The sequence below is a fragment of the Vipera berus genome, assembly GCF_964194415.1.
Source record: "Vipera berus genome assembly, chromosome: 4".
NCBI classification, from domain to species: domain Eukaryota; kingdom Metazoa; phylum Chordata; class Lepidosauria; order Squamata; family Viperidae; genus Vipera; species Vipera berus.
The window spans coordinates 58,315,841-58,329,244 of NC_138206.1; the positions used below are offsets into that span (position 1 = coordinate 58,315,841).

The 13,404-nt window shown below is 41.0% G+C and overlaps 1 protein-coding gene across 2 annotated transcripts in view; it reads right to left on the reverse strand.

Annotated features, from left to right (window-relative positions):
• The window catches only part of LOC308667188 (cystathionine beta-synthase-like), a 46,011-nt gene extending 34,808 nt beyond the window's left edge, over window positions 1–11,203 (reverse strand). Inside the window, exons 1-2 of one of the 2 annotated variants that reach the window (XM_081326326.1) lie at window positions 11,088–11,203; window positions 9,723–9,771 (exon numbers count right to left, since the gene is read on the reverse strand). In XM_081326326.1, coding sequence (XP_081182452.1) covers window positions 9,723–9,735 — 13 coding nt within the window. In that variant the 5' untranslated portion in view covers window positions 9,736–9,771; window positions 11,088–11,203. The remainder of the gene's footprint in view (window positions 1–9,722; window positions 9,772–11,087) is intronic. The other variant, XM_081326327.1, reaches the window with a different exon arrangement.
• Window positions 11,204–13,404: the final 2,201 nt, after the last annotated feature.

Below are 13,404 nucleotides of genomic sequence, written 5' to 3' on the forward strand. Positions count from 1 at the left end.
CGCAAGCCCAAAACCTAAGAGAGAACTTTTATAAAATGTTTTATAGATGGCATCTAGACCCTAAAAAGCTTGCAAGTATGTATCCGAATTATCAGCCTAAATGTTGGAGGTGTGGAGGCGAAGACGCAACGTATTTTCATATATGGTGGACCTGCAAAAAGGTTAAGGCTTTTTGGATAAAAATTTGGTGGAATATGCAGAAGATCTTTAAGCAAAGGATAAAGTTTTGTCCGCAACTGTTTTTGTTGGGCATAATTACAGAAGCTACTGTGGTGGACGTTAAGTTGATGCTGAACTTAATCACAGCAGCAAGACTTTTAATAGGTCAATATTGGAAAAAGGAGGAACTGCCGACTATAGAAGAATGGACTCTAAAAGTTTCTGACCTGGCGGAAATGGCAAAGATTTCGCCTTACCTGAAAGATCATTCGCAAGAACGTTATATTATGGAGTGGAAAAAGTGGATTGATTATATTCAGAACAAATATGGGACTAAGAAATTTCATTTAGCATTTGAGTAAGTTTCCTTTTCTATTTTCTTTTCTTTTTATATGTAATATTAATATTGCTTGTAATTATTTTATATGAGCTAGAGGGTGATAGAATTAATAGTTTATTGTTGTTAGCATATGGATGCTTATGATTGTTCTTTGTTCTTATACCCTGTATTTAGCTCTGGGAAGTCGGGGGGGGGGGAGGGGGAATGGGTGGGAGGGATAGGGAGGGTTAGGTAGGGGTGGGGGGAGGGGGGGATTGTTAAAGTTAAAATGTACTGTAAAACTTTTCAATAAAAAAAGAAGTAATTGATCACTGTATGTAAAAACTGGAGGAAGAAGGCAGGGAGGGGGGGAGGGAGGGAGGAAGAAAAGAAAGGATTGAGCTAGAATAAGAGGAAGCAGAGTTGTACATTAGGAAAGCAAGAAAAGAAAATTTGAAAAATAAAACAGGATGGACATGATGCAAGAAGGCTAAACAGGGAAGTTAAAAAAGTTCTGCTTTTCTATTACAGAAATCATTTGCACCTTTCACATACTAACCATAAGATTGACTACTTCAGTCCACGGTTAATTATTTAGAAGGCGATTTGTCTTTCTATTTCAGATTAATAAATGTACCCGCTAATTCTGATTTTAGTTCAGTGTACAATGGACAATGTTATGTTCAAAACTTACATAACAATCATAAAATTGGAGGGGGCCATTTAGGTCATCAAATGTTATGTACAAGGTTTTCCCATATTGTTTGGTGACTGGTCAGTTTAGTTAAGGATGTAAGGGCACTGGTTTATATTTTGGCTGCGGTATGATCAGAATAAGCTTATCTGTTGCAATTAAGAAAGACATTTAGTTATAAGATTAAAAAATGTACAAAGAATTTAGGCAGGTTATGGACCAAATCAAGCTGCCAACTTATGATTGGAAAGAAGTTTAAATAATTTATTACTACAAGGATCTCAAAAGTTCTTATGAAGATTCAGAATTAGTCAGAATTGGAGCTGAAGCAGCTGGCATTAAGTGATTAACATGGAGGGATCCAATGTAGCACAGACAATGAGTTCTGAGTAGTGATCTTCCAACTAGAAGGCCTGTCACAGACAGAACTGATTGCTGAATCAGCGATCAGAAGTGGTGACAGGAGACATTTGGACTGGTTGAATATGTGGGGACTTTAAAAAAAAAACCTTCTTTCCAGCAGATTCAGAACAAGGAAGGCAAAGTTGGGGACTATGTGGCACTAGTATTACATGTTTCACTGGATCCAAACCAAGGGAAGACGAGGAAATCAAGATACGGTAATATTCAGGAGCAGCTCAGGCATACATCTCTCTGATTCACTGGATTATAAGGAGGAGGGGAGGTAAAGGATAAATAGATTTACAACAGGGGTATCAAACTGTTGGCCTGCGGGCCGGATGCGTCATCCGCAAGCCGCGCTCACCCCATTGCCGGCAATGGCGAAAAGGCTCCGATACATTGTGTGATGTCACACGATGTCACGAGTTTGACATGTCTGATTTAGAAGATTGTTATGTAGGGATGCGGTGGCTCAGTGGGTTAGGACGCTAAGCTTGTTGATCAAAAGGTCGGCAGTTTGGCGGGTCGAATACCGAGTGCTGCGTAACAGAGTGAGCGCCTGTTACTCGTCCCAGCTTCTGCCAACCTAGCAGTTCGAAAGCATGTAAAAAATGCAAGTAGAAAAATAGGGACCACTATGGTGGGAAGGTAACAGTGTTCTGTGAGAACTGGACACGGAACCACTGATTGGTTCAAAATTGGGAAAGGAGTCCGGCAAGGCTGTATACTGTCGCCTTGCCTATTTAACTTATATGCAGAGCACATCATGAGAAAGGCAGGGCTAGATGAATCAAAAGTTGGAATTAAGACTGCCAGAAGAAACATCAACAACCTAAGATATGCAGATGATACCACTCTAATGGCAGAAAGTGAAGAAGAACTAAAGAGCCTCTTGTTGCGAGTGAAGAAGGAGAGTGCAAAACTTGGGTTGAAACTAAACATTAAGAAAACCAAGATCATGGCATCTGGCCCTCTCAATTCCTGGCAAATAGATGGGGAAGAAATGGAGGTAGTGACAGATTTTATTTTCCTGGGCTCCAAGATCACTGCGGATGGGGACTGTAGCCAAGAAATTAAAAGACGCTTGCTCCTTGGGAGGAAAGCCATGGCAAATCTAGACAGCACACTAAAAAGCAGAGACATCACCCTGTCAACAAAAGTGCGTATAGTCAAGGCTATGGTCTTCCCAGTTGCAATGTATGGCAGTGAAAGCTGGACCGTAAGAAAGGCTGAGCGCCAAAGAATTGAAGCCTTTGAACTATGGTGCTGGAGAAGTCTCCTGCGAGTTCCTTGGACTGCAAGGCGATCAAACCGGTCAGTCCTAGAGGAGATCAACCCTGACTGCTCTTTAGAAGGCCAGATCCTGAAGCTAAAACTCAAATACTTTGGCCACCTAATGAGAAGGAAGGACTCACTGGAGAAGAGCCTAATGCTGGGAAAGATTGAGGGCAATAGAAGAAGGGGACGACAGAGAATGAGGTGGCTGGATGGAGTCACTGAAGCAGTAGGCGTGAGCCTAGAAGGACTCCAGAAGATGGTAGAGGACAGGAAGGCCTGGAGGAACATTGTCCATAGGGTCGCGATGGGTCGGACACGACTTCGCAACTAACAACAACAACAACAATGTAGCCTATGTTAATAAAGCACAGTTCTAGTCCTCCTGTGGAATTCATTTTGTGGCCTGCACTATCCAGTGCGACTGACACCAATTATCAGCCATTCTCTCTTCCTAATGGAAACTTTATCCTATATCAAGATCATTAAGGATGTGGGGTGGTGAGCTAGTAGATAGCCACACAGAGTAAGAAGTAGAACAGACTCTCCCAATCTGAGATGAGAGAGGCTGCTCAGAGGCTTTCAGGATACGGATTGCATAGAAGGCAAGGGGTAGTAAACTACACGGGGAGTGTCAATTTGAACGGTGTCACCAGATCGCTGGTCTCCGTATTTTTCTGTAGTTATAATTTCTGAATAAGTTAACTATAGTTGGCTGATAGCTTATGATGTAGGATTGGGAGTGGTGATAGTAGGGCAAAACAGTACTGGATTGCTGTACACCAGCCAGAGTTACTTTCCATGAAATAGGGAGCCATATAAATTTGATTTAACAAATAAATAAAGAGTAGATCTCAGTGACTGAGCTTGAGTAAAATACATTGGAGGAAGAGGGGCAGGCCATTCTAGGGGAGGGGAATTGTCAGTCTGCCCCAGCTGCTCCAGTCTTAGGTCTTGGTAGCCAGATTGTTTATGGTCTCAGATTGAGAATGATAAACGGCAGATCAGTCTGTAATAAAAGATACACATTTATAATCTGGAAGAGGAGGAACAGACAGATTTGCTTGTTACTATGCTCAATAGGCTAGGTAAGTGCATTAATATTCCCTTTTCAAAAATTTGCTTGGAAGAGTTTTAAGTTCTTCTTCAATCGTAATGCCACAGCCATTACGATTGGAAGGGTTAGAGCAGGGGTAAGCAACCTTGGCTGTTTTATGACTCGTGGACTTCAACTCCCATAGCTGGCTCAGGAATTCTGGGAGTTGAAGTCCATGAGTCATAAAACAGCCAAGGTTGCCTACCCCCTGGGTTAGGGTTATATAAGGATGCCTATGACTGGCATTAGCAGGGTACTGGCTCATTGTCCTGTTTAGGATTGCCAGCTAATTTTAATTAATGGTTATGCTGTTTCATGGACTATACTTTAAATATTTTTATTTTTCAAAATTACTGGGAGTCATAAGATTGCAGCATTCTAAAAAACCAATCAATATTCAATTAATCAATCAATCAATCCTTCATCTGATGGCATATAGCTTTCTTCCATGTACTAAATATACTGCATGTCCAGGATTTATGCACGTCATATCTTTAAACAATAAATAAAGTTTATAATTTAATTGAAAAGCAAATTACTATTTATGTTTTCTGTGCCTTCCTGAAACCGGAGGGGGGGGGGATGGCCTTGGAATTCTCAAAATACTGGTCTGTGAGGTGTGTGTGTGGGGGGGGATGTAGGGGAAAGAATAGTTCAGAAATTTTCAGAAAGTGTTCCCAGTAATATATATGCATAAATATATAAATATATAATATATAGTTGTCAACAAGTGAAGATATTGTGAAAAATGGGAAGGCATTGTTACGTTACAGAAAATCAAAAGCCTATATCTAGAGTATCTTCTCCGACCTCTCCCTGCCCCAAGTAATGCAGAATTTTTATGATGAAGTGATGGATCAATGGAATAAACAGTTAAACTACAGGCATTTGGGTAATTAGAAAAACTATCCTAGCTTGAGGAACGGAATTATCACAGATATATTCATCCATAGGCAGAGGAGAGGCAAAAATAGATAACCATGAATCATTAGTCTGTGTACATAGTGTAAATGATAATTCATGTTTCTTTTTCACATTCTTCTGATTCAGTGTCTGATTTCTCAATTTTAAATAATACATTCCCTCCCTCCCCACCTGCCCCCACCAAAAAGCTTAAGGCACTCAGTGGGTAAAATAACCTATTGTGTACAAGGAAAAATTCTAATCTAGATGGAACTGATTTGTCTAGAGGGCAAAACAGTTTGGAACCAATGAGCTCTGGAGATAAAAAGAGAAACTGAAATCCACTGCCAAAAACATTTTGGGGAGGAAGCCTCAATTACCTGATGTCATAACAGAAGGCAGAAATACTGTTATCTTTCCATATTCTATTCCAGGGGTGTCAAACTCAATTTCATTGAGGGCCGCATCAGCATTGCGCTTGCCCTCAGGGGGCCGGGTGGGTATGGTCTGGGTGGGCGTGGCCTACTGGGAGGGTGTGGCTAGAGTGCGTATGGCCTACTGGGTGGGCATGGCCAGCTCTACATCGTTCACATCAAGGGTGCCTATGGGGCCCTGGGCAGGAGTGGGACAGATCTGAGGGTCTCTGGCAGAAGGAGGATCTCTGGGCCAGGGCGAAGACAGTGGGGGCCGTTCCCTCACTGTTTCCAGGATGGCTTCGCAGGCCACATGAAACCACTTCGTGGGCCGGATCTGCCCCCCCCCCGGGCCTTGTGTTTGACATGTCTGTTCTATTCTATTATAGTAATAAATTCTATCATTATTACACTTTGGCCACCTAATGAGGAGGAAGGACTCACTGGAGAAGAGCCTAATGCTGGGAAAGATTGAGGGCAATAGAAGAAGGGGACGACAGAGAATGAGGTGGCTGGATGGAGTCACTGAAGCAGTAGGTGTGAGCTTAAATGGACTTCAGAAGATGGTAGAGGACAGGAAAGCCTGGAGGAACATTGTCCATAGGGTCGCGAATATATATATATATATATATATATATATATATATATATATATATATATATATATATATATATATATATATATATATATATATATATATATATATATATATATATATATATATATATATATATATATATTCTCATAGAACGCTCAGAACGGAGTTCCAGCACCTTTTTTGGATGGAACCTTGTAGCATAGGCAAGGCAAGGTATGACATGTGTGAGTTCCGGCACCTTTTTCTTTTACAAAAAAAGCATTCTGTGTGTATATATATTTCCATTTCATATCACTCTTTCTAAACATATTGGGCAGTTTTATACAGAATTTTAAACCATGCAAATACACTAAAATTAAAAAAGAATATTAAACCACAGAAGACCATTAAAATCAGTGCTTATGAAACTTGACAACATTAAGATGAGGAGACTTCCAGAATTTCCCAATCATCATGCTTCAATATATGGGAAGTTCATGCAATTTAAAGTTGCTAAGTTTGAAAAACACTGCACTAGATGTTATTAATAATTAGGCTGAATGAAAAAAAAGACTTGTATGGTTCTCCTGAAGACCTCCAAAAGAAGATCTATCCATTTTCATATGTAAATAGATATTCCTCAACACAAGTGACAACCAAGAAGGTTTGGTTCCAAGTCTCCACCAGAGTGGCTGATGGCATCTGAAGACCTACAGCCTTAATGAGTGCCGAGAGAGGTATTTTCTTAAAGGCTCGAAATAAAAATTACTTATGTTGGTCCAAAAAACTACAGGTAGTCAATGCAACTGTTTAAGGACAGATACAATTCAGTTTCTCCCAGTTGAACTAGTTGAAGTTTCTAAACTGCATTCATAGACAGCCCTAAACAAACTGCATTACAGTCATGCACTCTGGATGGTACCAGTTGAAGCATCAGCTTTCTGAGGTCACTTTGTTTAAAGAAAAAACAACACATTCAAAGATAGCTGGTGAAACACTCTAGTCCAGTGGTGGCGAACCTATGGCACACGTGCCAGAGGTGGCACTCAGAGCCCTCTCTGTGGGTATGCACACCATTGCCCCAGCCCCTCCTTCCGCAGCCCCCCTCCTCACCAGCAGCCCCCCTGGAGAATCACCCCTGAGCAGTGCAGCCAAGGACACGGCAGCTGAGCAGCGGGGACAAGACACTGCACTCGCACCGTCGCACGCAGATGATGCTGCGGAGTGTGGGTAGAGGGCATGGTTGCCATGGCGCTGCTGGGCTGCCTGGGCGATCTGCGGCAGGCCGTGGAGGTGGTGGGTGGCCCTGAGGGCGGGTGGGGTCAGAGTGGGGATGGACTGGGGGCAGGGGCGGGGCCGGTTTTTGGGCACTTGGTCTCTAAAAGGTTCACCATCATTGCTCTAGTCCAGGGCTTTTCAACCTTTTCACCCATTGTATCACTTTTAAGATATGGCAACATCCGAGTACCACCAGTCACCTACCAAGGTGTCAAAAACTTGATGACCAAAAAAAAGGAAAAAAGTAATAAAGTACAGGTAGTCCTTGACTTACAACAGTTCCCTTAGTGACTGTTCAAAGTTACAATGGCACTGAAAAAAGTGCCCCCCAAGCCACAGCCGAGCAAGACACCTGCCTGCCCGGCGGAGTTCTTCCTCCTGTCCGAAGTTTTCATTGTTGTGAGCATTTCTGTTGAGGATTGGCAGCGGGGGTGGGGTGGAGGAGTTTGGTTTTTATACCCCATCTGCTGGGTGGTTGCAGCAGGTTTTGGTCATTTCACATGACCCTGGGATACTGTGACCTTCATAAATATGAATCAGTTGCCAAGCATCTGAATGTAAATCACAAGACCCTGGAGATGCTGCAACATTCCAGCTGATCGGCGCTTTTTCGGGGCTCAGCAGAAGCGCCAAGATCAGTGCCGAGCTCCAGTTGGAGCCTGGCATTGATCCTGGCGTTTCCACTGAGTCCTGACAGCCCCGAAGAAGCGCTGATCAGCTGGAAAGTGGCACTGATCCTGGCGCTTGCGCTGAGCCATGACAGCCCTGCAGCTCCAGCCATCTCTCGCTCAGGCTTGTGCAGTGCTGCCACAGGTTCAGCTCATTCCCTTCCCCCACTACCACTTTTCTAGGATGGCCACGTACCACCTGCCAGGTGCCAATGTACCACAGGTGGTACCCGTACCACTGGTTGAAAAGCCCTGCTCTAGTCCATTTCTCAGTGTGAGACACAGGTTGAGAGAAGTGTGTGTGTGTCTGGGGGGGGGGAGAATTTAAAGTCAAACATCAAGTGTACCTCTATACTTCAAGAAACCTATCAGTCATAATCATATTAAGATATACTTATTATGTAAATATATATTAAGACACACCTATTAATACTTAGCAAGACATACATTTCCAAATAAATACCAATATTCACCAAGGATTCAATCACTAGACAAAAGAAACATTGTCAAAGTTCCCAGCAACACTTCAATTCTCCTCAGATTCAACATTAATTTGGCACTTTCCCCAGAAAAATCAAGAATAATATCTGAGAAAATATATACTCAAGGAAAACCAAAATGTTGCCATTATTTATGCAGATAGTCTAAGACTATTAGTGCTGGTATTAGGAGTAGGAACAAACAAACTAGGGAGAATTGCAGAAAGAATAATTGGCACAGAACAAACTGCAGTGTGTGCAGAGATGAGAGACAAAGCAACATAATTCTTCTCTGTGTCTTTAATGCTACAAGGTCATCTTTGCAAATGAATTGTCCTACATTTCAATGCATGCTCATAGAAACATGAAATTCATTAGTATTTTCAATGTAAAGTTCCTAATCCACCGCTCCAGCTAGGCATCTTTGGGGGACAGGCAGTTTTCATGAGTAGATCAGAGACAACAGGCAGATGCACTGGGGTATGTACAATACAGGCCAGCTCTTAAGTATGTGATTGTTTGGAGAATGGAAGTCAATAGGTTTCCTCCAAAAAGGCTAGCAACAGGTCAGAATGTTACTTTTATAACATATTGGGAGTGTAAAAAGAACTCTGGTGTCTATGGTATAATCCCTTTCATCCTAAAATTAAAAGTACTATAATTCAACCCAAAGTTGCTTTAGCTGTAAAAAGGTTTAAAAGAGATAGCCAGTTGGGTACAGTGGTTAAGCTGCTGGGCAAGAAACTAGATTATAAGTTCTAGTCTTCCCTTAGATATGAAAGCCAACAGGGAGACTTTGGACCAATTCTCAGTTTTTCTCAGCGCAATCCACTTATAGGTTAGTTGTTATGGAAAAATAGGAGACAGAAGTATTTGGTATGCATGCTGCCTTAAGTTACGTAATAAAAAGGCAGGATAAAACAAATACATGCAGACAGGGTCATAAATTTTATATCAACAGATCATGCAACAGCTGTCCAGAATGTTGCTGTCTATCAAAGAGCAGAAAATGGATTTCATAACTTGTGTGATTTTATCCAACTAATAAAACTAAATAAGCTGTAAAGAACGCTATGGATAATACTATGCTCATTAAAGATTCCCAATTACTAAAAAGAAACCAATTGTGTACAACCATATATTTATAACAATTTGTATTCAAATAGATGGACTATGTATAATTATGTTATCTTTATAACTTGAAAGAATTGTATATTAGCTTCTACACTTTAATGCTCCTTGGCAGAAAGTAGTTTGCAGAAAACAAAACCACACCATTGGCATATTAGCTGAGAAAGACTGACATTTAGCCTGAAGGGTGGGTATGGCATGCAATCCCTTGCAACACACTATTCAACTAAATTGGTAAATGCTATTAAACATTTTGTAAATTATGCTCCAAAACCTTTTTAATCATTTTAAAACATGTCCCTGCAATCCCATGCAACATCTCTATTACCTGTTCCACTCATGTTGGGATTTGTTTGCTCTTTTAGTTCAAAAGGAATCTAAGGAGAAATCCGTTTTTATTTTGGTTCATAAGAATTTAAAAATTTAAGAAACATACTCAGCTCATGGTAACTCTTATTGTCTTATACATATATGTTCTGGCTCCACTTGACAAAAGATTCCATATTTCGTTCCAGCATTGTCTGCAAATTAAAAATCCTGAATATGCCCCAAATTTTACAAGCACAATATATCAAAATTATTATTACTCTACATAACTCAGTACCACCATAATTAAATTCTTCATCTACTTGATAAATTCACATGATAAAAAAGATATTTTCTTTAAATATATGGGGAGAAACAAGATAATGCTCAAAGACCTGTTCCACAGGGCAGGCCCTGCAACAAAGAAGGCACAATTCTTAGTTCCCACAAGATGACCCTGCCTAATAAAGAGGCCTGGAGTGTGCTAAATATTGTTTCTAGTAAGATGAGCTGAGACCATGGAGACAGCTGATTGTAACTTAATCTCACATGTTTTAAATCTGAACTAAAGTCTCATCAATTGTTAAGCAGTATGTATGTACCCCAAGCTGCATATAGTTAACTAAGAATTAACTCTAGGAACTCAGAAGTTAGTGCTGAGTAAAGTATTGTATCAAACTAAGAAAGCTGTTTCACAGCTAGAGGTCACTCAAACACGCCTGGGAAACGCACAAACAGGGCATTTGAGATATGCATCATTTCACAGCTCTAGCCCTCAATTTACAGTACATGCCTCTTGTACTTCAAAAAGAGAAGCAGAAATTTAGGAGCCATCAAGAAAAGTAGAATTCCATCTTCCAACATGCTGTCCTTCACAGCTCATTAAGAGTTTATGTTTGGGGAACATAACACTATAAAGGAGAATTAAAACATTTACTGAATGCTACTACACTTTCCTCGAGATTCTCTTTTTAGCTCACTTGTCCTACGACAGGATGATGCAACCACAAGGTGAAGGAGAAGAAATAAGAGGTCTCTCACCAAGAATTCCATGAACAAAGAACCCTCCTCCACTTCCCAGCTCTGTAAATTTAGAGTTGCAGTTGCCCCATCCCACTATTTCTCTCCTCCCTCCCCCTTATTAGATGAAATAAGCTCCTGAGGTGGTACTTTACTACGATGTAGGGAAACTGGCCTTCCAGCTGTTAATGTACTATTACCATTTCTACTAGCCTTAGGCGGCACCGGCAAGAATAGGAATTACTAACCGGACTACAATAGGGATTGTACTTTTATTAGTGCCCTGAACATAGGAGCCACATCCTAGTCAATTATTACAGAAATAAGCGTTTTTCTTCCTAAATAATACTGCACCACTAATACTTACTTGCTTTATTAAAATGAGAAAAGGGATAGCAGATTCCACTCGGTAGATGGAAAACGCTCTCCGGCCAGAAGATACTCGCCGGCAGACGGCCAACCGCGAACCCAGCGTGTGCGAAGATCTTTTTCAACCCACCTTATCTTTTAGGGAAAGAGTAAGCAGTGATTGGCTGGAAGGAGGGCGTGAGGGAAAGGCGGAGAACCAATGAGAAGGTGCTGCCTCGGTGCAGCAGTGTGCGCACATTGCTTGTTCGTCTTGCCTAGCGTGCATGTATAAACTCACGAAAGTGGTAGAGTGGCAGTGATTGGCGGCGATTAGATTTTCTGTTGGCGGGGGGATTGTATAGCTTTCTCTTCAGGGTGTTAAAACGAGACAACGTTGAGACAGCGTGGAACTCAGAACCTTGTAGTTACTCTGAACTTACAGCATATTTGCACACCTTCTCCAAGCCAAGTAGCAGGCACGCTAATGTTTAAATAACTATATGCCCTTTCCCCTGTCAATTATGAATGCTGGTCGTTCCCGTATGGAAGCTAATTTTTCTCGGATGCCCTGCTCAGAAGTTCCCAGTTGAGCATGAATGTTAGAATTCATAATGTCCTCCCTCGTTCTATACACACTTTCCTTTATTAATGCATCAAATATTTACCAGGGGCTTAGGAGATACTTACAGTAGCATCTGATACTTGATTTAAAGGATATGGTTGATGCACTTCTTGTTTAGATTGTTTTTGTGTACTATTATTGCTAAGCATTTCAAGAATCTTGAGAGACAAGATAAAAATGTTTAAATATTTTAAATATTTGGAGAAATGTTTGGAAGGCATTTTAAACATTAAATATTAGGTTAAATGCTATATACAAGCATAAAAATATTAGGAGAGCTCGCTTGTTGCTGGATCAAAGGGCCCATCTAATCAAGCGCTTTGGGGGGGCCTCCAGTTTGGATGTTAAAGCAACTAATGTTCAAGGCATATAATCTTATGTATCTAATATGAACGTGTGACTAGTAGCCATTGTTTTAAAATGTTTGTCTACGTTTCCTTTTAAAGTCATCCAAGCTGTCTTTTACCTCATCTTGAGCTAGCAAATTCCGTCATTTAGTTTTTACACCTGCTTACTAAAAAATAAAATCGCCGATATAGCAGTCAACAAAAGTATATTTTATTCACTCTCTAGTGAGGAAGTAGCCTCAGGCTCGCTGTTAACGTTTTCAGACGTGTTCCTCTTTACTTTTTTTTTTATAAATCTCCACCAGCAGCGAGGAATGCAAGTTATAGGAGTTTTTGGTTGTCTTCTTCCAATCAGAAGACGCCCCTAAGGGTTTATTTTAAGGCATCGGCTCGGCTTTTCCGAAAAGGTCGGGCTACCTACGCCTCCGGCTCCTTTTTCGAGGGAGGAGGAAGCGGAGCTTTTGCGCAAGAGCGAAGGGTGACCTCCGTCTAGTTACGTTTACACACGGAACCACCCTTCCCGTCCGGCGATTCGCCCGTCATTCTGTGCTGACTCATGACAGGTTCTCTTTAATTTCTTCACCCGCTTCTTCCTTTGTTGATTCATCCTTCGACGCAGTTCAAGCAACCGCCTCTTTAAATGTACGCCGGTAACGCCGTACTGTTCCCACCTTCCTCCTGTGCTCCCATTTCCACGTAGTGATCCATAATAGTTTGTAAATTACCACCAGATGGCAGCAAGGAAAAACAGACTTCTCATTGCTGCAGCAGCGTCTTACCCCAGATTTTTGCGCTCCCAATAAAGTAGCCCAGGTTTATTAAGTTGTCTTGAAGAGTTTTGTTTTTAGTAGAAAATAATTCTCTAAAATCTTGGAAAGGCATTGGTTTTGCTTTAATCCAATCTATCTCCCAAAGATGTTTGGGGGATACAGTAAAGTGATTTTTACTATGCCGCTTTAGGGTCCTATAGGAAATATATAAATTTAACAAACAAAAAGCCAGACTTACAGGGTGCTCTGAACTGGGAGCAATCAATTGCATACTTCTTTCTGTAGGAATATGCCTCTGGCAGCTTATCTTTCACCAGCAACTAACAAAAGTTTAAGCAAGCTTTGATCATTTGGAAGGATCCTTTTGTTCCATTTATTCCAGAACTAAATTGAGATACTGTTGTCAAAAACAACATTCAAAGTTTGGTTTTGACAACATAACAAAGTTTAAGCAAGCTTTGATAATTTGGAAGGATCCTTTTGTTCCATTCATTCCAGAACTAAAGTGAGATACTGTTGTCAAAAACAACAAAGTATTGATGTCTCATTGATGTTAAGTTTCTATGATTAAGATAAACTTGTACCACTAAATGTTAT